Below are 27,453 nucleotides of genomic sequence, written 5' to 3'. Positions count from 1 at the left end.
TGGAAGGGGTGAAAGTGTCCGGACTGTAAGGGGGGGAAGTGTCCGGACTGGAAGAGAGGGAAAGTGTCCGGACTGGAAGGGGGGGGAAAGTGTCCGGACTGGAAGGGGTGAAAGTGTCCGGACTGGAAGTGGGGGAAAGTGTCCGGACTGGAAGGGGGTGAAAGTGTCCGGACTGGAAGGGGGTGAAAGTGTCCGGACTGGAAGGGGGTGAAAGTGTCCGGACTGGAAGCGGGGAAAGTGTCCGGACTGGAAGGGGGGGAAAGTGTCCGGACTGGAAGGGGGGGAAAGTGTCCGGACTGGAAGGGGGTGAAAGTGTCCGGACTGGAAGGGGGTGAAAGTGTCCGGACTGGAAGGGGGGGTGAAAGTGTCCGGACTGGAGGGGGGAAAAGTGTCCGGACTGGAAGGGGGGGGTGAAAGTGTCCGGACTGGAAAGGGGGAAAAGTGTCCGGACTGGAAGGGGTGAAAGTGTCCGGACTGTAAGGGGGGGAAGTGTCCGGACTGGAAGGGGAGGGAAAGTGTCCGGACTGGAAGGGGTGAAAGTGTCCGGACTGGAAGTGGGGGAAGTGTCCGGACTGGAAGGGGGGGAAAGCGTCCGGACTGGAAGGGGGGGGAAAGCGTCCGGACTGGAAGGGGGGGGACAGCGTCCGGACTGGAAGGGGGGGGGGAAGTGTCCGGACCGGAAGGGGGGGGGAAGTGTCTGGACCGGAAGGGGGGAAAGTGTCCGGACCGGAAGGGGGGGAAAGTGTCCGGACTGGAAGGGGGTGAAAGTGTCCGGACTGGAAGGGGGGGTGAAAGTGTCCGGACTGGAAGGGGGGGAAAGTGTCCGGACTGGAAGGGGGGGAAAGTGTCCAGACTGGAAGGGGGGAAAGTGTCCAGACTGGAAGGGGGGGTGAAAGTGTCCGGACTGGAAGGGGGGGAAAGTCTCCGGACTGGAAGGGGGTGAAAGTGTCCAGACTGGAAGGGGGGGTGAAAGTGTCCGGACTGGAAGGGGGGAAAAGTGTCCGGACTGGAAGGGGGGGAAAGTGTCCGGACTGGAAGGGGGGGGTGAAAGTGTCCAGACTGGAAGGGGGGGTGAAAGTGTCCGGACTGGAAGGGGGGGTGAAAGTGTCCAGACTGGAAGGGGTGAAAGTGTCCGGACTGGAAGGGGGGGAAGTGTCCGGATTGGAAGGGGGGGGGAAAGTGTCCGGACTGGAAGGGGGGGAAGTGTCCGGACTGGAAGGGGGGGAAAGTGTCCGGACTGGAAGGGGGGAAAGTGTCCGGACTGGAAGGGGGGGAAAGTGTCCGGACTGGAAGGGGGGAGAAAGTGTCCGGACTGGAAGGGGGGAGAAAGTGTCCGGACTGGAAGGGGGGGAAAGTGTCCGGACTGGAAGGGGGGAGAAAGTGTCCGGACTGGAAGGGGGGGAAAGTGTCCGGACTGGAAGGGGTGAAAGTGTCCGGACTGGAAGGGGGGGAAGTGTCCGGACTGGAAGGGGGGGAAAGCATCCGGACTAGAAGGGGGGGGGAAAGTGTCCGGACTGGAAGGGGTGAAGGTGTCCGGACTGGAAGGGGGGGAAGTGTCCGGACTGGAAGGGGGGGAAAGTGTCCGGACTGGAAGGGGGGAAAGTGTCCGGACTGGAAGGGGGGGGGAAAGTGTCCGGACTGGAAGGGGGGAAAGTGTCCGGACTGGAAGGGGGGAGAAAGTGTCCGGACTGGAAGGGGGGGGGGAAAGTGTCCGGACTGGAAGGGGGGGGAAGTGTCCGGACTGGAAGGGGGGGAAAGCATCCGGACTGGAAGGGGGGGAAAGCGTCCGGACTGGAAGGGGGGGAAAGCGTCCGGACTGGAAGGGGGGGAAAGCGTCCGGACTGGAAGGGGGGGGACAGCGTCCGGACTGGAAGGGGGTGAAAGCGTCCGGACTGGAAGGGGGGGGGAAGTGTCCGGACCGGAAGGGGAGGGGAAGTGTCTGGACTGGAAGGGGGGGAAAGTGTCTGGACTGGAAGAGAGGGAAAGTGTCCGGACTGGAAGGGGGGGGGAAAGTGTCCGGACTGGAAGGGGGGGGGAAAGTGTCCGGACTGGAAGGGGGGAAAGTGTCCGGACTGGAAGGGGGGAGAAAGTGTCCGGACTGGAAGGGGGGGGGGGAAGTGTCCGGACTGGAAGGGGGGGAAAGTGTCCGGACTGGAAGGGGGGGGTGAAAGTGTCCAGACTGGAAGGGGGGGTGAAAGTGTCCGGACTGGAAGGGGGGGAAAGTGTCCGGATTGGAAGGGGGGGTGAAAGTGTCCAGACTGGAAGGGGTGAAAGTGTCCGGACTGGAAGGGGGGGAAGTGTCCGGATTGGAAGGGGGGGGGAAAGTGTCCGGGCTGGAAGGGGGGGAAGTGTCCGGACTGGAAGGGGGGGAAAGTGTCCGTACTGGAAGGGGGGGAAGTGTCCGGATTGGAAGGGGGGGGGAAAGTGTCCGGACTGGAAGGGGGGGAAGTGTCCGGACTGGAAGGGGGGAAAGTGTCCGGACTGGAAGGGGGGAAAGTGTCCGGACTGGAAGGGGGGGAAAGTGTCCGGACTGGAAGGGGGGAGAAAGTGTCCGGACTGGAAGGGGGGGGAAAGTGTCCGGACTGGAAGGGGTGAAAGTGTCCGGACTGGAAGGGGGGGAAGTGTCCGGACTGGAAGGGGGGGAAAGCATCCGGACTGGAAGGGGGGGGGAAAGTGTCCGGACTGGAAGGGGTGAAAGTGTCCGGACTGGAAGGGGGGGAAGTGTCCGGACTGGAAGGGGGGGAAAGTGTCCGGACTGGAAGGGGGGAAAGTGTCCGGACTGGAAGGGGGGGGGGAAAGTGTCCGGACTGGAAGGGGGTGAAAGTGTCCGGACTGGAAGGGGGGAGAAAGTGTCCGGACTGGAAGGGGGGGGGGAAAGTGTCCAGACTGGAAGGGGTGAAAGTGTCCGGACTGGAAGGGGGGGGAAGTGTCCGGACTGGAAGGGGGGAAAGCATCCGGACTGGAAGGGAGGGAAAGCGTCCGGACTGGAAGGGGGGGAAAGCGTCCGGACTGGAAGGGGGGGGACAGCGTCCGGACTGGAAGGGGGTGAAAGCGTCCGGACTGGAAGGGGGGGGGAAGTGTCCGGACCGGAAGGGGAGGGGAAGTGTCCGGACTGGAAGGGGGGGAAAGTGTCTGGACTGGAAGGGGGGGAAAGTGTCCGGACTGGAAGGGGGGGAAAGCGTCCGGACTGGAAGGGGGGGAAAGTGTCCGGACTGGAAGGGGGGGAAAGTGTCCGGACTGGAAGGGGGGAAAGTGTCCGGACTGGAAGGGGGGGGGGAAAGTGTCCGGACTGGAAGGGGGGAAAGTGTCCGGACTGGAAGGGGTGAAAGTGTCCGGACTGGAAGGGGGGGAAGTGTCCGGACTGGAAGGGGGGGAAAGCGTCCGGACTGGAAGGGGGGGAAAGCGTCCGGACTGGAAGGGGGGGAAAGCGTCCGGACTGGAAGGGGGGGAAAGCGTCCGGACTGGAAGGGGGGGAAAGCGTCCGGACTGGAAGGGGGGGGGAAAGCGTCCGGACTGGAAGGGGGTGAAAGCGTCCGGACTGGAAGGGGGGGGGAAGTGTCCGGACCGGAAGGGGAGGGGAAGTGTCTGGACTGGAAGGGGGGGAAAGTGTCAGGACTGGAAGGGGGGGAAAGTGTCCGGACTGGAAGGGGGGGAAAGTGTCCGGACTGGAAGGGGGGGAAAGTGTGCAGACTGGAAGGGGGGGAAAGTGTCCAGACTGGAAGGGGGGGAAAGTGTCCGGACTGGAAGGGGGGGAAGCGTCCGGACTGGAAGGGGGGAAAGCGTCCGGACTGGAAGGGGGGGAAAGCGTCCGGACTGGAAGGGGGGGAAAGCGTCCGGACTGGAAGGGGGGGGGACAGCGTCCGGACTGGAAGGGGGTGAAAGCGTCCGGACTGGAAGGGGGGGGAAAGTGTCCGGACTGGAAGGGGTGAAAGTGTCCGGACTGGAAGGGGGGGAAGTGTCCGGACTGGAAGGGGGGGAAAGCATCCGGACTGGAAGGGGGGGGGAAAGTGTCCGGACTGGAAGGGGTGAAAGTGTCCGGACTGGAAGGGGGGGAAGTGTCCGGACTGGAAGGGGGGGAAAGTGTCCGGACTGGAAGGGGGGAAAGTGTCCGGACTGGAAGGGGGGGGGGAAAGTGTCCGGACTGGAAGGGGGTGAAAGTGTCCGGACTGGAAGGGGGGAGAAAGTGTCCGGACTGGAAGGGGGGGGGGAAAGTGTCCAGACTGGAAGGGGTGAAAGTGTCCGGACTGGAAGGGGGGGGAAGTGTCCGGACTGGAAGGGGGGGAAAGCATCCGGACTGGAAGGGAGGGAAAGCGTCCGGACTGGAAGGGGGGGAAAGCGTCCGGACTGGAAGGGGGGGGACAGCGTCCGGACTGGAAGGGGGTGAAAGCGTCCGGACTGGAAGGGGGGGGGAAGTGTCCGGACCGGAAGGGGAGGGGAAGTGTCCGGACTGGAAGGGGGGGAAAGTGTCTGGACTGGAAGGGGGGGAAAGTGTCCGGACTGGAAGGGGGGGAAAGCGTCCGGACTGGAAGGGGGGGAAAGTGTCCGGACTGGAAGGGGGGGAAAGTGTCCGGACTGGAAGGGGGGAAAGTGTCCGGACTGGAAGGGGGGGGGGAAAGTGTCCGGACTGGAAGGGGGGAAAGTGTCCGGACTGGAAGGGGTGAAAGTGTCCGGACTGGAAGGGGGGGAAGTGTCCGGACTGGAAGGGGGGGAAAGCGTCCGGACTGGAAGGGGGGGAAAGCGTCCGGACTGGAAGGGGGGGAAAGCATCCGGACTGGAAGGGGGGGAAAGCGTCCGGACTGGAAGGGGGGGGGAAAGCGTCCGGACTGGAAGGGGGTGAAAGCGTCCGGACTGGAAGGGGGGGGGAAGTGTCCGGATCGGAAGGGGAGGGGAAGTGTCTGGACTGGAAGGGGGGGAAAGTGTCAGGACTGGAAGGGGGGGAAAGTGTCCGGACTGGAAGGGGGGGAAAGTGTCCGGACTGGAAGGGGGGGAAAGTGTGCAGACTGGAAGGGGGGGAAAGTGTCCAGACTGGAAGGGGGGGAAAGTGTCCGGACTGGAAGGGGGGGAAGCGTCCGGACTGGAAGGGGGGAAAGCGTCCGGACTGGAAGGGGGGGAAAGCGTCCGGACTGGAAGGGGGGGAAAGCGTCCGGACTGGAAGGGGGGGGGACAGCGTCCGGACTGGAAGGGGGTGAAAGCGTCCGGACTGGAAGGGGGGGGGAAGTGTCCGGACCGGAAGGGGAGGGGAAGTGTCTGGACTGGAAGGGGGGGAAAGTGTCCGGACTGGAAGGGGGGGAAAGTGTCCGGACTGGAAGGGGGGGAAAGTGTCCGGACTGGAAGGGGTGAAAGTGTCCGGACTGGAAGGGGGGGGAAAGTGTCCGGACTGGAAGGGGGGGAAAGTGTCCGGACTGGAAGGGGTGAAAGTGTCCGGACTGGAAGGGGGGTGAAAGTGTCCGGACTGGAAGGGGGGGAAAGTGTCCGGACTGGAAGGGGGGAAAGCGTCCGGACTGGAAGGGGGGGAAAGCGTCCGGACTGGGAGGGGGGGGGGACAGCGTCCAGACTGGAAGGGGGGGAAAGCATCCGGACTGGAAGGGGGTGAAAGCGTCCGGACTGGAAGGGGGGGGGGAGCGCCTGGACTGGAAGTGGTTAAGTAAATACACAATAAATTATTTCAAAAGTGAAATCTCACCGTAAAGATATCGGCGTTGGAAAGTCTTTTCCTTTACGTTTCCATCGCAGAGAATCCTACAGGAGATGGATATGTTTTGGTGTTCAGAGATGGAAGGTGTGAACGTTAGAGAGGAGGTGACATCCTGAAGACCCTCTTTATCAGATACTTCAGTTCTTTCTCTGTGAGCCTCATAGCCAGAGGACCGATGAGAGGACCGATGAGAGGACCGATGAGAGGACCGATGAGAGGACCGAGAGCCCCTTTTCACGTCTGCTCCTTCCTCGCCTATTTCACAAATAGTTACACCGGCTGCTTTCACCATCCAAAGGACTTGAGGGCCTTCCGTATAGTATGAGGCAGTGCAGTATAGAGTGACCTTCTCTCCGCTGAACCATGTCTTTGGGCCCTGGATGTTGTTCAAAATGAATGTTGGAGCCTCTGGAAGAGTAAGAAATATAAAAAAGAAAACTGAAGAGCATATTATGTGCCAATGCCAGAGAATATAACGGTTTCCTTACTATTAGATACAATTGTAGGTTCAGAAAGACATCCGCTGCTGTCAGGATTCAGCACATGACTAGTGCACCCGAGATAGGTTCATCCAGACCCCACTACACCACCGTTACCCTTCCATACCAATCCCCTTTACTTACTATACTTACAGAAAACACAACACCAATTTTGGAGTACAATGGCCAACACGGCCTTTTATTAACCAATCAAGTTTAAACACATCAACCATTCCTTATAACAGAAAACATAAACAGTTGTCGTTGGCCTTTGAAGGCACCCCAAAACGATCGGAAATGCACCTGCGGACAACCATATACACTAGGCCTCCAGCCGCAACCAACCAGCTCGGAGACAACCATACCGTCCGCAGTGCAGCACCACCACCTTCCAGTTAAACCTTGGTTAACTGGAATGTTCCCGGGCACACCATACCAACGATGGGTCCCACACCATTTGTGTACCTCCAAGATAAGAACCGCCTCCAAAGACCAACCACCGCCCAGGAACCAAAATAACCCCCCCCCCCTCGGGAGGAACACAACACTTACCAAACAGGGAGGGCGGGAGGGAAGCTCTCTCTCCTACGTCCAGCTCCAACTGACGCCCCTCCCCAGGACACCCCACCCTCAGGTGCAGAAGACCCCACCTACACTCTCCTCTACCAACCAGATCCCCCAGCTATCCTTTACCAACCCTAATACTATCATTAACCCCTTACACGTCTTCCTTCCCACTCTGGGCCTAGTCATGCCTGCCCTGCGCTAATTCTTTTCTTCTTTTATCGCTGCGGGCATTTCTTGACTGGTATATCTGTCCGACATCTGTAAAGCTCAGCAATAGATTACCATGTCATTCTATAGACTTCATACATCTTTTGCCAAATATTACCAGCTATAAGGATACTTTCACACTCAGGAGTTTTTGAAGAGTTTTTTTTTTACAAGAAGTGCCTGAAAAGCTCAAGAAAACGGCTTCCCTATGTATGCGAATGTATATCTACGTATGATCTAGATGGCGGCGGGAGCAGACATGTGTTAGGAGCTCCTGCGCTCCTAGCCCCAATCCGCTGCCATCCGGCCCGCAGCAAACCCCAGCGGAGCCCCTAAGACACTCCCGGCCCAGCCCGACCACCAGGGTAAGCTTCTGGACCTTTTCCCGGAGCTCCGGGAATCGCGGCCTACCCCCGCACCTGAAGCCGGGGCCTCAATTTTTGCCGCGACCGGACCGCATCGCCGGACATCCGCCCGGACCGTCTCCGCTCTGATCACCAGGTACCACCGACCTGCCTGCCTGCCCAGGGCCCTCCCCATCAGCCCTGGGTCCTCATTGACTACCCTAGACCACCAGGAACAGCAAGCAAGGACCACCAGGCTGACAGCAGCCCAGGACCACCCCAGGATACCTGCACGGCAGCACCACCAGAACGGGTAAGCTGCCACCACCGATCCCCACAGACCTGCCAGCCTTCGCAGGGCCCTCCCCACTAGCCCTGTGTCCATCCCTGACCACCAGGAATCAGCTCAGGCCCACTGATCGCTGCTCCGCTGCCCAACCCATACATCGGTTCTGGGCCCACCCCTGTACACCCTGCACCCAGCTACCGGGCACCCAGCTACCGCCTCTGGACACCCACCACCCAGCTACCGGGCACCCAGCTACCACCCAGCTACCGGGCACCCAGCTACCACCCCTGGACACCCAGCTACCGGGCACCCAGCTACCACCCCTGGACACCCAGCACCCAGCTACCGGGCACCCAGCTACCACCCCTGGACACCCAGCACCCAGCTACCAGGCACCCAGCTACCACCTCTGGACACCCAACACCCGGACCACCCAGCGAATCAAGACGTCGCCCAGCGAATCTCCAGCCACCAACATCACCAGACGCCGTGCCTACCAACACCCCCAGACATCGCACCCTACGACCCCTCCACTCGCCGATCCACCGGACCCACTGAAGACCCCTCGGACGCCAGCATACTGCACTCACAGATTGCAGCTACTGAAGGACTCTAGTGGACTCCCCCACGGTGATACAGACTCTCCACATCACCTCGCCCTGACCCGTATCCCTTCACCTCCCCCGACCCGAACAGCACTGCACTCACCCCAGCATGCCACCTGCACTTCTCCTCCTCGTCTTCCTCTCCTCCATCCCAAAAATCGCCTCCCTCTACCCGCCCACCCCCCCAAAACAGCTCTACATTGCCCCTTCACTTCTGCCCTCTCCCCACTACGGCACTCACCACCTCCTCCTGGTACTCCACTCCCCGGTCGACCCACGTGCCACCACTACCAGACCCACACGCTCCTGCACCTCCCATTCCCATGCCACCCTCCTCACCCTTCTCCTTCTCCTATCCGCTGGGGACATCTCCCCGAACCCTGGCCCCTCACCACCTCTCCCCCCCTCCAGGGACCCCCCTGCCCCCGCCAGCCGCCGCAACCCCCTCAACCTCATACCTGTGCACCTCCTCCCCGCATCCATCCCCCCTCTCTCGGTTGCACTTCTGAACGCCCGTTCGGTTTGCAACAAACTAACTGCCATCCATGACCTCTTCATCTCCCGCTCCCTCAACCTCCTAGCCATCACCGAAACCTGGGTACAGGCCACTGACACTACCTCCCCTGCGGCACTCTCCCATGGAGGTCTCGTCTGGTCCCATTCACCTAGATTGGGCGGTCACAAAGGTGGTGGTGTAGGCCTGCTCCTATCACCGCTGAGCACCTTCCAGGTCCTCCCTAACCCCCCCTCCCTAACCTTCTCCTCCTTCGAGGCTCACTGCATCCGGCTCTTCTCACCCACCCCCCTAAGGATCGCAGTGATCTACAGGCCCCCCCGGATCCATAGCCCGCTTCCTGGATGACTTCGCCGCCTGGCTTCCCTTCTTCCTCTCCTCTGAGCTACCGACCATCATCCTTGGGGACTTCAACATCCCCATCAATGACAACACCCCAGCTACCTCCCAACTCCTCCACCTAACCTCCTCCTTCGCGCTCACACAATACACTCAATCCTCCACCCACATCAATGGGAACACCCTGGACCTCGTCTTCTCCCACCTCTGTACCCTTAACCACTTCACTAACACCCCCTTCCCTCTCTCCGACCACCACCTCCTCACGTTCTCCACCTCCCCTTCCCCTAACTTCCCCCCCCAGTGCGCCAAACCATCACCAGCCGCAACCTCCGCAACCTGCACCCGGCCCCCCTCCACTCGGCTGCCGACCGCTTACACGACAGCAGCCTTCCACTGTCATGTCCTGACCTAGCCACTAACACGTACAACGACTCACTATCAGCTGCCCTAGACTCTCTGGCACCCCTAACCACACGCAACATCAAACCCAGACCGCTCCAACCATGGCAGAACGACCATACTAAATGCCTCAAACGTCGCAGTCGTGCGCTGGAGAGACTATGGCTCAAAACCAGGTCCCCTCATGCATTCTCCCTCTACAAATCTGCCTTCCTCACCTACACCTCCTCCCTCCACGCCGCCAAGCAGGCCTACTTCGTTGACCTGATCAACACCCTCTCAAACTGCCCTCGCCGACTCTTCTCCACCTTCAACTCCCTGCTCTCTCCCCCCCCTCCTCCACTCAGTACCTCACTCACCGCCCACGAGATTGCCACTCATCTCCACAACAAGATTGACACAATCCGCAAGGACATAGCCAACTTGCAATCTACCTCCCCATCTAGCCTCCCCCCTTCCATCACCCCCTCATCTCTCCCCTCCTCTGACCTCGCAACGGCACTGCCCCCCACCACACCCAAGGCCCTGCCTACCGTAACCCCCCCATCACTGCACTCCTTCAGCCCTACTACCACTGAGGAAGTCACCAGAGTCTTCTCAGAAGCCCGCCTCACTACCTGCCCCCTGGACCCTATCCCCTCTCAACTCCTGCGGTCACCCCCCTCTTCCCTCATCCGCTCCCTCACCCACATCTTTAATCTCTCCCTCTCTACTGGCGTCTTCCCCTCCCCCCTAAAACATGCGCACATCACCCCCATACTCAAAAAGCCCTCCCTGGACCCCACTGACCTCAACAACCTCAGACCAATTTCCCTGCTGCCACTCACTTCCAAGCTCCTTGAGTGCTTGGTCTTCGATCGCCTAAGCGCCCACCTGACTGACAGCAACCTCCTTGACCCACTACAGTCCGGCTTCCGTCCCCTACACTCCACCGAAACTGCCCTCCTCAAAATCACCAACGATCTACTAACCGCCAAAGCCAAAGGCGACTACTCTGTCCTCCTCCTCCTGGACCTCTCCGCGGCCTTTGACACAGTCGACCACCCCCTCCTCCTTAACTAGTTGCCGACCGCAGATAGCCGAATGACGGCTTCACTGCGGTCGGCCAGTTCTGGGTGGACGTCATATGACGTCCCCCCAGAACGCGCTCTCCTGCGCGCCCCAGGGGGCGCGCACCCGGCGATCTCCGTGATCGCTGTGTCCTACGGACACAGCTGATCATGTGATGTGGTAAAAGGCTGATCCCAGCGGCCTTTTACCACGTGATCAGCGGTGTCCAATGACACGCTGATCACAGGGAAATGCAAGTGCCGGTTCTCGGCTGCACTTTCCTCACGCTATCAGATCGTGAGGAAAGTACTGCCGAGAACCGGCAGTTGTCACAGTGGGGATCGGCACCGATCATCAGGACACTGATGATCAGTGCCCTGATGATCGGTGCCCAGCAGTGCCACCCGCAAGTTCCGCCCACCTGTGCCCAGCAGTGCGCCCACTAGCTCCGCCCACCTGTGCCCAGCAGATCACCCACCTGTGCCCAGCAGTGCACCCACCTGTGCCCAGCAGTGCACCCACCTGTGCCACTCTGCAGTGTCACACACCTGTGCCCAGAAGTGCCACCCACCTGTGCCCACCCACCTGTGCCCACCAGTGCCACCCACCTGTGCCCACCCACCTGTACCCACCCACCAGTGCTGCCCACCAGTGCCACCCACCAGTGCAGCCCAGCATTTGCTGCCAGTCAGTGCCACCAGTCAGTGCCCAGGGGTTGTGCCAGTCAGTGCCCAGCAGTGATGCCAGTCAGTGCCGTCTATCAGTACCCATCATCAGTGTCACCTATCAGTGCCGCCTATCAGTGCTGCATATTAGTACCGCCTATCTGTGACACCTCATTAGTGCTGTCCATCAGTGCCGCCTATCCGTGCCACCTCATTAGTACTGCCTATCAGTGCCCTTTAGTGCTGCCTATCAGTGCTCATCAGTGCCGCCTATCAGTGCCCATCAGTGCTGCCTCATCAATGCACATCAGTGAAGGAGAAAAAATACCTGTTTGAAAAATTTTATAATAGAAACAAAGAAATTTTTTTTTTTTTCAAATTTTTTGCACTTTTTTTATTTATAGCGCAAAAATTAAAGCGCCCAGTGGCAATTAAATACCACCAAAAGAAAGCTCTATTTGTGAGAAAAAAATGATCAAAATTTCATATGGGTACAATGTTGCATGACCGCGCAATTGTCAATCAAAGTGCGGCAGCGCTGAAAGCTGAAAATTGGCCTGGTAAGGAAGGGGGTATAAGTGCCTGGTAGGCAAGTGGTTAATAAACTACTCTCCCTTGGCATCAGAGACACCGCTCTCTCCTGGTTCTTGTCCTATCTATCCCAACGCTCCTTCAGCGTTTCCTACAACGGTGCCACCTCCTCTTCCCTCCCCCTCTCTGTTGGGGTCCCCCAGGGCTCTGTCCTTGGACCCCTTCTCTTCTCCATCTACACCTCCTCCCTTGGCAAACTGATACACTCCCACGGCTTCAATTATCACCTCTATGCCGATGATACTCAAGTCTACCTCTCCACCCCCCACCTCACCCCCACTTTCTCCGCCCGCATCACTCACCTCCTAAACGACATCTCTGACTGGATGTCGCTCCATTTCCTCAAACTCAACCTCTCCAAAACCGAGCTTCTCGTCTTTCCCCCTTCCCGTGCCCCCCCCCCCATCCTATCCATCACTACCAACAACACCACCATCAATCCCGCCCAGCAAGCCAAAGTCCTTGGCGTCATTCTGGACTCAAACCTTTCCTTTCAACCTCATGTCAAATCACTGACAAACACATGCAGGCTCCGCCTCCGGAACATCTCCAAGATACGCACCTTCCTTACCCCAGACACCACTAAACTACTCGTACACTCCCTGATTATCTCACGCCTGGACTACTGCAACTCCCTCCTCACCGGCCTACCCCAGTGCAGGCTCTCCCCGCTTCAGACCATCCTGAACTCAGCGGCCAGACTCATCCACCTCACCAGCCGCTCCACCTCTGCCACCCCCCTCTGCCTCTCCCTCCACTGGCTCCCCATTGCCCAACACATTAAATTTAAATTGCTCACCCTGACCTATAAGGCCATTCACAACACTGCCCCTAACTACCTCACCGACCTGATTCCCAGGTACCACCCTACCCGTACCCTTCGCTCTTCACAGGACCTCCTTCTATCTTGCTCCCTGGTCTCCTCCTCCCACGCACGACTGCAAGACTTCTCCAGGTCCTCCCCCATCCTCTGGAACTCACTACCCCAATCCATCAGACTGTCACCTTCCCTCCTCACCTTCAGGCGCTCCCTGAAAACCCACCTCTTCAGGGAAGCCTACCCCACCCTCACCTAACAGCCGCTGCCCTTCCCTCCTCCTACCACTCCATCCCCCACAGCCGTTTCCTCCTGTACCTCTACCCCCTCCCTCCTAGATTGTACGCTCGAAAGAGTAGGGCCCTCGCACCCCTTGTGTGCTGTTTGATGTTACTGTTCTGTTTCATGTATTGTCCCCCCTCTACTGTACAGCGCTGAGCAAACCCTTTGGCGCTATATAAACTCGATAAATAAATAATAAATAAATAAATGTTTTCACACCCAGGCGTTGCGTTTGTAAAAACTCCTGCTTGCAGCATCTTTGGGGCATGTTTGGTGAGTTAAAAAAAACACCCCTGTCAAGAGAACCAGAGAGCACGCAGAGGCAGATTGCACGGAACCCAATGTGTGGCGTTTATTGGGGAGGCTTTTGGGGCACAGACAACAGTTCCTTTAGTCCACATATCCACACCAGACACAGCAACACAGTACAGTTCTCTGGAAGGCAATATGGAACAACAGAGGTATGGTAATCCACAGGGTTCAGTCTTTTAGTCAGCACGGGGTTAGTCCACTTACTGGATGCGGGGAGCCGGACACAGAGGGTTACAGCCCACACAGGCAGGTCCAGGCAGGGAAGGGTTAAGTCCATCCGGCTCACGGGCAACAAAGAGTTAAATCCAGCCAGGGAAGATGTCCAGCCCGCAGGCTCACAGGGAACAAGAGGTAAGTCCAGGCAGGGAAGATATCCAGCTCACAGGGAACAAGAGGTAAGTCCAGGCAGAGAAGATATCCAGCCCACAGGGAACAAGAGGTAAGTCCAGGCAGAGAAGATGTCCAGCCCACAGGCTCACAGGGAACAAGAGGTAAGTCCAGGCAGAGAAGATATCCAGCCCACAGGCTCACAGGGAACAAGAGGTAAGTCCAGGCAGGGAAGATGTCCAGCCCACAGGCTCACAGGGAACAAGAGGTAAGTCCAGGCAGGGAAGATGTCCACCCTGCAGGCTCACAGGGAACAAGAGGTAAGTCCAGGCAGGGAAGATGTCCAGCCCACAGGCTCACAGGGAACAAGAGGTAAGTCCAGGCAGGGAAGATGTCCAGCCCACAGGCTCACAGGGAACAAGAGGTAAGTCCAGGCAGGGAAGATGTCCACCCTGCAGGCTCACAGGGAACAAGAGGTAAGTCCAGGCAGGGAAGATGTCCAGCCCACAGGCTCACAGGGAACGAGAGGTAAGTGCAGGCAGGGAAGAGGTTCCAGGCAGCAGAGAGTTCACCCCACACCGGAGAGGATCCAACAGCAGATGGACAGTCCGGTCAGTCAGGGAGATGAGAAGGGGATGGGGGATGGTCGTATGAGAGAAGCTGGCCCTCATCACACCCTTCCCTCACACACGCAGCCAGGAGAACACAAGGGGGGTTGCCCTTCTCTCTCTTAAGTAGGGACCTTGTGCTGCAGTGGTAACCCGATACTTCCTGTCGGGTTTCCCATGGCAACGGGTCCTGTCTCCCAGGTCTCCAGACGCGCCCAGGGAACACGGCCTCTGACATGGAGCCTGGGAAGATGTGCATGAGGGGGAAGGGAGGAGGGGGGCCTATTTGTGGATTCCCTCAGCAGGGGGCCAGACTGCCAGGGACAGGGGGTGAGGGGCTGCTGAGGGCTGCCTGTGTCAGTGACACGGAGGACTAGAAGTCCCAGCATGGACGGGACAGAAGAGTGAGGGGCTGCTGAGGAGTGGGGGATGGCAGGCAGCAAACCTAGAGAATGGGGGAGGAGGGACCAGCTCCGTGACAGCCCCAGAAATGCCTCTTCCCATTGAAATCAATGGAAAATGCCTGAAAAACTCCCCAAAAATGCCTCTGGGAAGCGTTTTTGGAGCAGTTTTTAAGTCATGTGTCCTTTAAAAACACTCAGAAAGCACAGCAAAAGTGTGGTAAACATGCCTATGCGTTTTTGCTGTGTTTTTGTGGTGGATCAGTGTGAAAGTAGCCTAAGGGTTGCTCACTAAGTTTGGTTCCATTCCCTCCACCCTAATATAGCAACAGAGGTCTTCTTCTTTGATTGGAAGAGGCAGGTAATGTGACTACATCTTTCTGCCATGCGATTGGTCAATAGTGTTCCCCATCCTTTGGTCGGAGATTGCATTCCTTTAGGAATTTTCAGTGCCCTGGCAAGTTTTAAAGAACCTTTTGTGACGTACCTTACTCGTGAGCCTGACGGCAGAGGAGGGCCCCTCGTATGGCTCCGGCTCAAGGGCCACTGGAAGTGGGACAGCAACCACAAGAGCACGGCGGGGTAGGAGTGCCTGGTCAGTCCTGTAGTCTGTGCGGGGATTGCTGGCACTTCACTGGCTGATGGGATGGCTGAATTGGCTGGCAGCAGAGCAGACTGGTAGCAGAGCAGGCAGGCAGTGGAGCAGGCAGGCAATGAAGCAGGCTGGCAGCAGAGCAGGCAGGCAATGAAGCAGGCTGGCAGCAGAGCAGGCTGGCAATGAAGCAGGCTGGCAGCAGAGCAGGCTGGCAGCAGAGCAGGCAGGCAGTGGAGCAGGCAGGCAATGAAGCAGGCTGGCAGCAGAGCAGGCAGGCAATGAAGCAGGCTGGCAGCAGAGCAGGCAGGCAATGAAGCAGGCTGGCAGCAGAGCAGGCAGGCAGGCAATGAAGCAGGCTGGTAGCAGACTGTATGCAGGGTCAGACAAGCCGGGTCGGTAACAGATAAGCGGATCAGACATGAACGGCAGGCAGAGGAATGGTCGGGTCACAAGCCAGGGTCAGTGATGGTGGGAGCAGATCAGGCAGAGTCAGAAGGCAGAGGCGGAGTCTAAGAAACAAGCTGCGGCCAATCACAGGAATACAGGAGGGGAGCTGCAGATCAGACAGAAATTCACTAGTGCAGCTGATGCACCTTTATAGGCCAGTGGGCGCCAGAATTAGCCAATGCATATTTCCGTGCGTGTATGCCCACGCATGCGCATATGTGTACGGCCATGCACAACAGTACGAGCACCTGCAGGCCCGCGCCTGCGTGTTCGCGTGCGACTACGAGCCTCAGCTATGCCATGGCCAACATGTCCCTGACACCTTTAAAAGGAGAAAAACTGCTAAATAGCCAGAGATGCATCTAGCAAAGTTGATCAATGATAATGCAGCTGAAGTGAGAATGATTCAGTAAATGTTCTTGAGCATGTAAAGAATCTTCCAATTAATCACGTGGTACTAACAAAGATCCTGTGCTGGGGAAGTGAAATAAGTGCTGGTTGTAGGCAGGCTGTCTTAATGCATGGGCACCAGGTGCATGGGGGCCCGATGATAATCTTGCATTACATTATACTTGCCAGCTGTCCCGGATTTGCCAGGACAGTCCTGCTTTTTACTAAGCTGCCCCGGGATGTCCTGGGCAGCATGGCAGAATCTGTACTGTGCCCTCCTGATCTAAGTACTGTGCCCTCCTGATCCCCCTGTACTGTGCCCTCCTGATCCCCCTGTACTGTGCCCTCCTGATCTAAGTACTGTGCCCTCCTGATCCCCCTGTACTGTACCCTCCTGATCCCCCTGTACTGTGCCCTCCTGACCCCCCCCTGTACTGTGCCCTCCTGACTCCCCCTGTACTGTGCCCTCCTGACCTCGATGTACTGTGCCCTCCTGACTCCCCCTGTACTGTGCCCTCCTGACTCCCCCTGTACTGTGCCCTCCTGACCTCGATGTACTGTGCCCTCCTGACTCCCCCTGTACTGTGCCCTCCTGACTCCCCCTGTACTGTACCCTCCTGACTCCCCCCCTGTACTGTGCCCTCCTGACTCCCCCTGTACTGTGCCCTCCTGACTCCCCCTGTACTGTGCCCTCCTGACCTCGATGTACTGTGCCCTCCTGACTCCCCCTGTACTGTGCCCTCCTGACTCCCCCCCTGTACTGTGCCCTCCTGACTCCCCCTGTACTGTGCCCTCCTGACTCCCCCTGTACTGTGCCCTCCTGACTCCCCCTGTACTGTGCCCTCCTGACTCCCCCCCTGTACTGTGCCCTCCTGACTCCCCCGTACTGTACCCTCCTGACTCCCCCTGTACTGTGCCCTCCTGACTCCCCCTGTTCTGTGCCCTCCTGACCCCCCTTGTACTGTGCCCTCCTGACTCCCCCTGTACTGTGCCCTCCTGCCTCCCCCCTGTACTGTGCCCTCCTGACTCCCCCTGTACTGTGCCCTCCTGCCTCCCCTCTGTACTGTGCCCTCCTGACTTCCCTGTACTGTGCCCTCCTGACTCCCCCCCTGTACTGTGCCCTCCTGACTCCCCCCCTGTACTGTGCCCTCCTGACTCCCTCCTGTACTGTGCCCTCCTGACCTCGATGTACTGTGCCCTCCTGACTCCCCCTGTACTGTGCCCTCCTGACTCCCCCTGTTCTGTGCCCTCCTGACCCCCCTTGTACTGTGCCCTCCTGACTCCCCCTGTACTGTGCCCTCCTGCCTCCCCCCTGTACTGTGCCCTCCTGACTCCCCCTGTACTGTGCCCTCCTGCCTCCCCTCTGTACTGTGCCCTCCTGACTTCCCTGTACTGTGCCCTCCTGACTCCCCCCCTGTACTGTGCCCTCCTGACTCCCCCCCTGTACTGTGCCCTCCTGACTCCCTCCTGTACTGTGCCCTCCTGACCTCGATGTACTGTGCCCTCCTGTCTCCCCCTGTACTGTGCCCTCCTGACCCCCCTTGTACTGTGCCCTCCTGATCCCCCCTGTACTGTGCCCTCCTGACCCCCCCTGTACTGTGCCCTTCTGACTTCCCCTGTACTGTGCCCTCCTGACTCCCCCCTGTACTGTGCCCTCCTGCCTCCCCCCTGTACTGTGCCCTCCTGACTCCCCCTGTACTGTGCCCTCCTGCCTCCCCCCTGTACTGTGCCCTCCTGACCTTGATGTACTGTGCCCTCCTGACCCCCCTGTACTGTGCCCTTCTGCCTCCCCCCTCCGTACTGTGCCCTTCTGACTCCCCCTGTACTGTGCCCTCCTGACCCCCCCTGTACTGTGCCCTTCTGCCTCCCCCCCCGTACTGTGCCCTCCTGCCTCCCCCCTGTACTGTGCCCTCCTGCCTCCCCCCTTGTACTGTGCCCTTTGTTTTGATTAGTACTATCATACATAGTATGTATGTTTCATTCTAACAACTATATATACTTTAATTCTTGAGAGTAATTGCGCAAATTGGGGCAGGTTGGTAGGGGTCCCAGTACATCACTTTTCCCAGGGGCTCATGATTCTATTAGGATGGCCTGTTTGTTGGGTTGCCCATTGGGGTATTCTGCATGAGTGTGACATCACTGAGAGCATGCCTCTCAGGTCTGGAGCCCCATGGTGAAGTAACAGTAAGCTGGTTTGTGTATGCAAATACTTACTGTATGAGAGTCTCATATGCCCCCTCTAGAAGATCCCACTGAGTGCTGCAAGACATAGCCTGAGTGCATGAGGCTGAATGTACATTCCCAGAGAAGCTCTCAGAGACCTGTGTTAAGTCTGGACCCTTTGGGCTCAAAATTGAAGGTTGCTCACTCTCTGAAGCAAATAAAGTATGAATAGAAGTGCACAGAAACATCTAATCGTGGAAAAGAGAACCTCCATTGTGTATGCAGATATTTGGGAGAATCTCAGATGTCTCTTCACAATGATCCCACTGAGTGCTGCAGTACATAGCCTGAGTGCATAAGGCAGAATGTGCATTGCCAGAGAGGCTCTGTAACGGAACCAGAGCCCAGACCGCACTTGGGTATATTCCGTTATACCGCAGCTTCCCGTTCCGAACACAAATCCATGGACCACACCCTTGAAATCCCTCAGAAAATAGACAGCACCCAGCTCTTCTTAAAACAGGAAGCCAACTACTTTATTTTACACACACAACAAGTTTTATATACACAGGGCTGGGAAACACAACCAATAACAGGAAACACATCATCAGCCCGCCCCATCAGTGGGAAGGGCTGCAGGAAACACATCATCAGCCCACCCCATCAGTGGGAAGGGCTGCAGGAAACACATCATCAGCCCGCCCCATCAGTGGGAAGGGCTGCAGGAAACACATCATCAGCCCACCCCATCAGTGGGGAGGGCTACAGGAAACACATCATCACCCCTCCCCATCCAACCAAGACACACAACAATGGGATGCAGCACATGGCAAAGGACAATAGACAGCCATGTGGCAGAGAACAAAAGGACAACACACCAATACACAATAGACATTCACATACACACCCTGTACCCTAACAGGCACAGGGTCACTTAAACATAAGAATTTGGGGAGATGATACAGAGGTCCCCCCACCCCCAAATGTCACTCCCGTCACAGGCTCCCTGAGACTTGTGGGGTCTAGGCCCCTTAGGGCCAAAGCTGAAGGTTGCTGACTCTCCAAAGCAACTAAAGTATGAATAGAAAAGCACGAAAACATCAAATCATGGAAGAGGGAAGCTCTGTTGTTTTAATACTTCTGCTCATGACTGGATGTTTCTGATCACCATGTCGCAAATTAGACCCAAAGTATTCATTGCTGGTTTGGGAAATATTCCCGACTGTACATATTAAATGATAAAATCATAATAATTACCTGTATCTCTGTATTGTACTGTGCTGGTTTGTATGGGTGTATCCAGGATGGGATGTTCCACTTTGCAAATAAACTCGACTCCTTTCTCCGACAAATCAAACCTCTTATAAGATAAAACCGCTGTAGAAGAAGTAGTTTTGTTTTCCATCCTGTAGGATGAGATTTCTGGAATTTTGTATTTTTGAGAAGTGGAAATTTCTACCAAGTCCTGATTGCCCATGTTCCTCTCCAACCATTTCACAGCCAGAGCATTGGGAAAGTAGTCTGACACCCGGCACTGTAAGAGAACCTCGTCACCTTGGAAGATGCTCTCTATTGGGAATTTCTGTAGTTTTGGATGCCATGGGAGGTCTGAAAAAGGGACAAAGATACACGTGGAAATACATGAAACTTTACACAGGAAAACGGAGAAAAAAGTGACCATAAGTTTGTGCTTTCATATTCCCATTGAGAGTTACAATATCTTCATTATAAATCCGTGCGCCAAGCAAGTAGAGTGAATCATTGAATCAAATATACGGTTTGCTACCACGAGGAACCTGTCTTACATTTATAATGTGTTTATTTTTATATATATATCTAGTATGTTCTTGTAGCTCTGATTTACAAATTAGTTTGGTCCCAGCCTGTGCAACTCCTTAGCTGCCTTGTGTTCCAGTTATTACAGATTCAGTCTTCAAAGAATGTCAGGGCAGGGGCCGAGGAACGGACAGGCAGGCCTAACAATGTAACGCACTGGCTGACGACAACCACCACCCACAGACCGAAGTCCCTCAGGGCGCGGAGTCTAAGTCCCAGGCTGCCCTTCACCAGGGCCCCTGATGGTGGGGATGGACTTGACGCAGCCAGGAACCAGGTCGCGGCCCCCGAGACACCTCGGCTGCGGTAATGGCTGCCGCCAATGGCGTGTAGCTGGTGGAAGAGACAAAAGAGTAGTCAGACAGGTCGGGTCAACAACAACAGGACAAAACAGTACAGGACAGCAGACAAGAATCACAGGTCATGAGCCGGGTTCAGCAACAGAGGGTCAGATCAAAGGAGAATACAAAGAATAGTCGAGTCACAAGCCGAATCAGATACCAGGAGAGTCACGAGAGTCAGAACAGAGTAATAGCAACACAAAGACACAAGACAAGTGCAAAGAGCATGTGCGGACCACAGGCTTATATGTCATCAGCCACACCCCTCTGGGGGGTGGACCACAGAGACCTGAAGGCATAAAAGGATTCCCACCATGCACAGCAGAATCCAAGATGGACGCCAGCACATGGAGTAACATAACCTCAGGGAAAAGGTAGGACCTTGACAAAGATGCCATGAAGACTAGGATCCAGGCAGTCTTTTGACCTCCAGGAAATTCAGAAGAACATCATCTGTATACCTAAAGCCTTCATTACACCAGTGATTGGTCAGTTAAACTACCTGGATCCCATCGAGTCAGCAGGACATCATATTTTCCACACAGACTGGGTGTCAAGAAGTGTGTAACTTTTGCAAAGCTATGTTGGAAACACAGTCCCATGGCAGGATGGCTTATAAGCAAATGTTTCAAAATCTTTCAGAATTCTTGGATCTGACAGTCATTCCCGTTTGGCACCTCTAAACATAGAAGGGGCAAATTGCTAAATAAGAAAGGAATGCCACAGTGGGGCTTACAACATGTCCAGAACTTAAAAAAAAACTATATTCCTAAGTCCTTACTGTGACGATCGCGCGTCAGACCCCTGACCTTCTCACCAAACTCGTGACCGAAGGACTAGCCAATCTGAAACCGCGATGTCACGTGCGTAACAATGCCACACCCAGCTGCACCCTGCACAACGATTCTCCAGCTCACTGGACCTCCAATCGATGTACCGGCAGCCTGGGCGATTGTTACTGGGTCAGATTAATTATGTAATTAACCCTTCACACTGTCACTACCTCCTTTTTGTACAGAGAAAGAGGAAACTCAGCTATACCAGCAATAACACTATAATGATTGAGATAACCGTCTGTATGGCACGGTCACCGCAGGCCAGTTATACAGAGGGTTAAACAAACACAGTAGCGCTCTTTTAGAGGCAGGAATTCGTAAATAGCAATAAAGAGCTATAGAAACAGTTCAGCACTTTCAGAAGGAAAAATTTATTACCAAAAAGGTCTAAAGGGTGCAATAAAAATATTTACAGAAAAAAGATGTAACCAATATATATATAAATATACAGAGAGCAACAGCACAGCAAAGAAATATCAGAAAGAGGTTAAAGGGTTAAAGTACTTGCCAAAGTTCTGGGTTAAGCAGATCAAGTTTCAGAGCAAAAGGGCACGGTCTCCAAAGGTGATTCTGATGCTAAAAGGGAGAATTCTTCAACTCAACTCTCTTATGCCTGATAGCCCATTTTATAGTCCCCCAGCAGGGGGTGGCTCTAAAGCCAAGGACCAATGCCTCATTTAGGGAGGGATGGACTGGGCGGAGACCTACACTACAGCCAAAATATCTCATAGTTCATATTTTGGCTCATAACATTTCCTATTCACAAGTGACTTTCCACCCACTGGTAGATTACTATGCAGACGCATCTGAGGAACGGTTAGATATGAAATATGAAATACATACTCGAAGGGTTCCAGAGATGTAATTTTCTGCTTTCCTAGGTATTCCAGTCAGGGAGTGTGACCTATCAAACTGTTTGTCTTCTCGTGGCCAATCTGACGATATACCTGGTTTTTATGAAAGTCTCTCATATTCCAAGATATGAGACATAGGGGAAAAATGGATTTTAAAAGTGTTATCTAGTCTCTTCTCCTCTGGCATGTCTTTGAACTCAGGGGAAGGCTTGGGTTATCTTTTTACGAGGTGCCAGATTACTCAGCTTCCCAGCCCGCCTGGCACCCAGCTCAAAAATGTTTTATAGCTCGGAGCTCCCTGCTGTGGCCTGACCGGCCTGTAACACTTCCAACACACACACACAACCAGATGTCATGGGGACTCTCAGAGAGGGAGAGGGAGAATGAAGGAGAATATGTTTGTACAAGATGGTTGACCCTTTGCCAAGATGGTGGTTGGAGCCAAAATGGTTGAACCGCGTCCATCTCTGGGTGTACGCTTGCTACACTTACCTCTTACAGAAATCTCTCGGGATTGTGATTCCTCCATAGATTCATGTTTCCATCTCACAATGACTTTATATGTGGGATCTTTGAATAATTCTCCAGGAACTGTGCATTTACTATCCAGATCAAATGTATCTCCAGAACTGCGATTGTTATTCATGACCTCTGGGATTTCCTCTTCAGATCGTTCTGTTTTAGAGAACCACGTCACCTCCATGTCCTGAGGATAAAACCTCTGTAGTTTAACTGATATTTCTACTTTTTCTTGGTCAGATAGTGAAAACTGTACAGGCTCAATGAATGTGGGTTTAGCTGCAGAAAAAAGAAATATGTTTGAGTTTCAAAAAAAAAAAAAAAATAGATTTAGGCATTTATCAAAACCTGTTGAAACCAAACCCACTCTAAGGACTCATTTACACACTTTTTTAGAGCTCTCTGAATGTCAATCGGAGCTTCTGTCACTAAATAAAATGGGAAGCTTACAGATCTGTTTACATATTGCGTTTGCTTAACCGCTTGCCGCCCTGCCACTGTGTATATACGTGTGCAGGGCGGCAGTGGAGCGCAAAACCACGTTTTAAAACGGGTTCCGCGCTCCCGACACTTTCGCCGGCAGGGGGCGCGCACGCGCGCGCTCCCGCCGACCCGCGGGTGACACAATTTGATCCAGGAGGGATCAGTCATTAGATTTCAGCCAGTGATGTCCGGCTGAAATCAGATGATCGGTCCCTGTCCTATCCTGTCCTGTGTTGACAGTTACACAGGACAGGATATGATGTCATTCTTCTCTGCCTGGACATATTCCGTTCCAGACAGAGAAGAAGACATCCAAAAAGTGAGTACACAAGCACTACACTACAGTTAGAACACTCTAGGACACATTTAACCCCCGGATCACCCCCCTCCGCCCACCCAGTTAACCCTTCACTGCCCTGTCACCAGTGTCACTGATCAGTGAAGCGATTTTTACTGATCAGTGTCGCTGGCGACTTCCGATAGAGTTAGCACCCCTCCCAGATAGCGCCAGATTGCCCGCCAGTACACCAGTAATCCCGTTTAACCCCTTGATCGCCCCCCCCCCCAGTTGACCCCTTCACTGCCCTGTCACCAGTGTCACTGATCAGTGAACCAATTTTTACCGATCACTGTATCAGTGTTGCTGGCGACTTCCGATAGTGTTAGCGCCCCTCCCAGATAGCGCCAGATTGCCCGCCAGTACACCAGAAATCCCATTTAACCCCTTGATCGCCCCCCTCCCCCCCCCAGTTAACCCCTTCACTGCCCTGTCACCAGTGTCATTGATTACAGTGAACAGATTTTTACTGATCACTGTATCAGTGTCGCTGGTGACTTCCGATAGTGTTAGCGCCCCTCCTAGATAGCGCCAGTTTGCCCGCTAATGCACGGGATTTTTTTTACCAAAAACATGGAGCAGAATACATTTTGGCTTAAATTTATGACTAACTTTGAGTTTACGATATATTTTTTATAGCTGAAAGTAGAAAATATTGTTTTTTTTCAAAATTTTCGTGGTTTTTTTGTTTATAGCGCAAAAAATAAAAAGCGCACAGGTGATCAAATACCACCAAAAGAAAGCTCTATTTGTGTGAAAAAAAGGACGTAAATTTCGTTTAGGTGCAGCGTTGCATGACCGCGCAATTATTATTTGAATTAGTGCAGAGCTGAACAGCAAAAAAAAGGCGTGGTCATTAACTGGGGTAAATCCTCTGGGGCTCAAGTGGTTAACCCCCCCTGGCGGTATTCCTAAGTGTAGCTCGGGGTAAAGTTTCAGCACCACAAGCGGTAACCCCCCCCCCCCGAGCCACACTCGGGAATACACTGCAGCGTTGCTCCGGGATGCCTCGATCACTTACCCGCGATGTTCCTCCTGCAGTGTCCCCGGCCATCTCCTCCGGCCGATGTCGGGATGTACGGGGCGATGGAATGGCGGGAAATTTGAAAATTGTAAAAGTGACATTCACTAAATACAGTAAAATCACATCGTATAACATTCCTGTATCCAACCATTTCACATACATTTTGTCCCGAGTGCTTTGTCCGGCGCCCTGCCTGCATTGTTACCGCCCATTCTGCCTGGAAACTGAGAAACGTCCATGGCGTCCAAAAAGCGTCCCTTTAGGTCAGACGCGGTTTTAGAGCGGCTAGAGAACAGCGATAGTAAATCAGAACCACTTGCAGAATTGAGTGATAATGATTGGTGGGGGAAATTCCTCATCAGACACTGGAAACGATTCTGCGACTGAGCTCAGCGATGTGCGAAAATCTAAAAATGAATCAAACTCCTATACAATAATTCATGCGTATATAAGTGTGAGCGGGTGACTGTGTGAAATAAATGTTTATAAATAAATAATCATTTAAATAACTCAGTGCCCAAAACGTCCATGAAAAATGAAAAAAATCTCCTAAATGAATCTTCTCATTAAACCTTCTGTGTTGTGCAACACCAACACCAACACCAACCCACCACCAGACAAAATGAATGAACTCACCAGACAAAATGAATGAACTCACCAGAGCTCCATGCTGGTAATATTATAAACCAACTTAAACTGCATTGGCTCTGGGAGCAACAATCTGCAGAGACACCAGCTGACTATTGCAACTCCTTATTCGGATGTTCATACAGTGAGGAAAAGAAGTATTTGAACCCCCTGCGATTCTGCAAGTTCTCCCACTTCTCCATCATGGAGGGTCTGACATTCACATTGCAGGGGATTCCCACTCTGAGGACAGAATTCAGGAGATCACATTGCAGGGGATTCCCACTCTGAGGACAGAATTCAGGAGATCACATTGCAGGGGATTCCCACTCTGAGGACAGAATTCAGGAAATCACATTGCAGGGGATTCCCACTCTGAGGACAGAATTCAGGAGATCACATTGCAGGGGATTCCCACTCTGAGGACAGAATTCAGGAGATCACATTGCAGGGGATTCCCACTCTGAGGACAGAATTCAGGAGATCACATTGCAGGGGATTCCCACTCTGAGGACAGAATTCAGGAGATCACATTGCAGGGGATTCCCACTCTGAGGACAGAATTCAGGAGATCATATTGCAGGGGATTCCCACGCTGAGGACAGAATTCAGGAGATCATATTGCAGGGGATTCCCACTCTGAGGACAGAATTCAGGAGATCACATTGTATGATTTGTAAAGAATGTATTTGTCTCGCACGGCTGAACAGAAGTATTTGAACCCCTGAGAAGATCCGTGTTAATATTTGGTACAGAAGCCTTTGTCTGCAATTCCAGAGGTCAGACGGTTCCTGTAGTCCTTGGCCAGGTTTGCACTGCAACAGGGATTTTGGCCGACTCCTCCACACCGATCTCCTCTAGATCTGTCAGGTTTCGGGGCTGTCGCTGAGCAACACGGAGTTTCAGCTCCCTCCAAAGATGTTCTATTGGATTTAGGTGTGGAGACTGGCTAGGCCACTCCAGAACCTTGATATGCTTCTTATGGAGCCACTCCTTGGTTCTCCTGGCTGTGTGCTTCGGGCCGTTGTTATGTTGGAAGACCCAGCCACGACCCGTCTTCAATGCTCTGACTGAGGGAAGGAGGTTGTTGCTGAAAATCTCACAATAATTGGCCCCATTCATCCTCTCCTTAATACAGTGCAGTCGTCCTGTCCCCTTCGCAGAAAAGCACCCCCAAAGCATGATTTTACCACCCCCATGCTTCACAGTAGGGATGGTGTTCTTGGGATGCAACTCATCCTTCTTTTTCCTCCAAACACGACGAGTGAAGTTTAGACCAAAAGGTTCTCCTTTGGTCTCATCTGACCACATGACTTTCTCCCATGCCTCCTCTGCATCATCCAGATGGTCATTGGGAACCTTCAGACGGGCCTGGACATGTGATGACTTGAGCAGGGGAAACTTCAGACGGGTCTGGACATGTGATGACTTGAGCAGGGGAACCTTCAGACGGGCCTGGACATGTGATGACTTGAGCAGGGGAACCTTCAGACGGGCCTGGACATGTGATGACTTGAGCAGGGGAACCTTCAGACGGGCCTGGACATGTGATGACTGGAGCAGGGGAACCTTCAGACGGCCTGGTCATGTGATGACTTGAGCAGGGGAACCTTCCGTGCAATGCATGATTGGAAACCATGACAGTTCTACCGACAGTGACCTGTGAAACTGTGGTCCCAGCTCTCTTCATGTCATTGACCAGCTCCTCCCTTATAGTTCTGGGCTGATTCCTCACCTTCTCATCAGTGATCCCCCACGAGGTGACATCTTGCATGGAGCCCCAGTCCCAGGGAGACTGACAGTCGTCTTTAGCCTCTTCCATTTTCTAACAATTGCTCCAACAGTTGATCTATTTTCACCAAACTGCTTGGCAATTGCCCCGTAGCCCTTTCCAGCCTTGTGGAGGTCCACAATTTTGTCTCTGGTCTCATTTGACAGCTCTTTGGTCTTGCCCATGGTAGTAGTTGGCATCTGACTGACTGTGGGGTGGACAGGTGTCTTTATAGAGCTCAGACAGGTGCTACTAAGGTAGATGAATGAGTGGAGTAGAGGGGGCTTTATAAAGGTGCAGTAACAGGTCTTTGAGAGCCAGAATTCTTGCTGTTTCTTAGGTGTTCAAATCCTCCTGTTCAGCCCTGCGAGACAAATACATTCTTTACAAATCATACAATGTGATCTCCTGAATTCTGTCCTCAGAGTGGGAATCCCCTGCAATGTGAATGTCAGACCCTCCATGATGGAGAAGTGGGAGAACTTGCAGAATCGCAGGGGGTTCAAATACTTCTGTTCCTCACTGTATACTCATATGGAACCATAGAGAAAAGGAAGAGGAAGCTTCATAGCGTAAAACCATAAAGGTACTTTATTGCATTAAAAGCTGTAAATCGCACTCACAATATAAAGTGTCATAGCGGACACTCGCATAAAACACTTGTACAAGGCTCTCAGCTATCCAGCTGCCTAGTCCCTCGGAATGTCCTGCTGAGGGAGCAATGCCCGCGAGT

At 54.5% G+C, this 27,453-nt stretch overlaps 1 protein-coding gene across 1 annotated transcript in view; it reads right to left on the bottom strand.

Moving 5' to 3' along the window:
- LOC149434031 (uncharacterized) overlaps nucleotides 1-27,453 on the bottom strand; it is a gene marked incomplete at its 5' end in the record, with an annotated part of 128,936 nt that overhangs the window by 68,034 nt on the left and 33,449 nt on the right. The window contains 3 exons of the mRNA XM_089664191.1: nucleotides 5,684-6,103; nucleotides 19,350-19,700; nucleotides 22,452-22,757. Coding sequence (XP_089520317.1) covers nucleotides 5,684-6,103; nucleotides 19,350-19,700; nucleotides 22,452-22,757 — 1,077 coding nt within the window. The remainder of the gene's footprint in view (nucleotides 1-5,683; nucleotides 6,104-19,349; nucleotides 19,701-22,451; nucleotides 22,758-27,453) is intronic.

Source organism: Staurois parvus, unplaced genomic scaffold (assembly GCF_062004578.1).
Source record: "Staurois parvus isolate SC_StPar_1 unplaced genomic scaffold, SC_StPar_1.0 ptg001852l, whole genome shotgun sequence".
Lineage (NCBI taxonomy): Eukaryota > Metazoa > Chordata > Amphibia > Anura > Ranidae > Staurois > Staurois parvus.
This window is presented reverse-complemented; position numbering and strand designations above follow the sequence as displayed.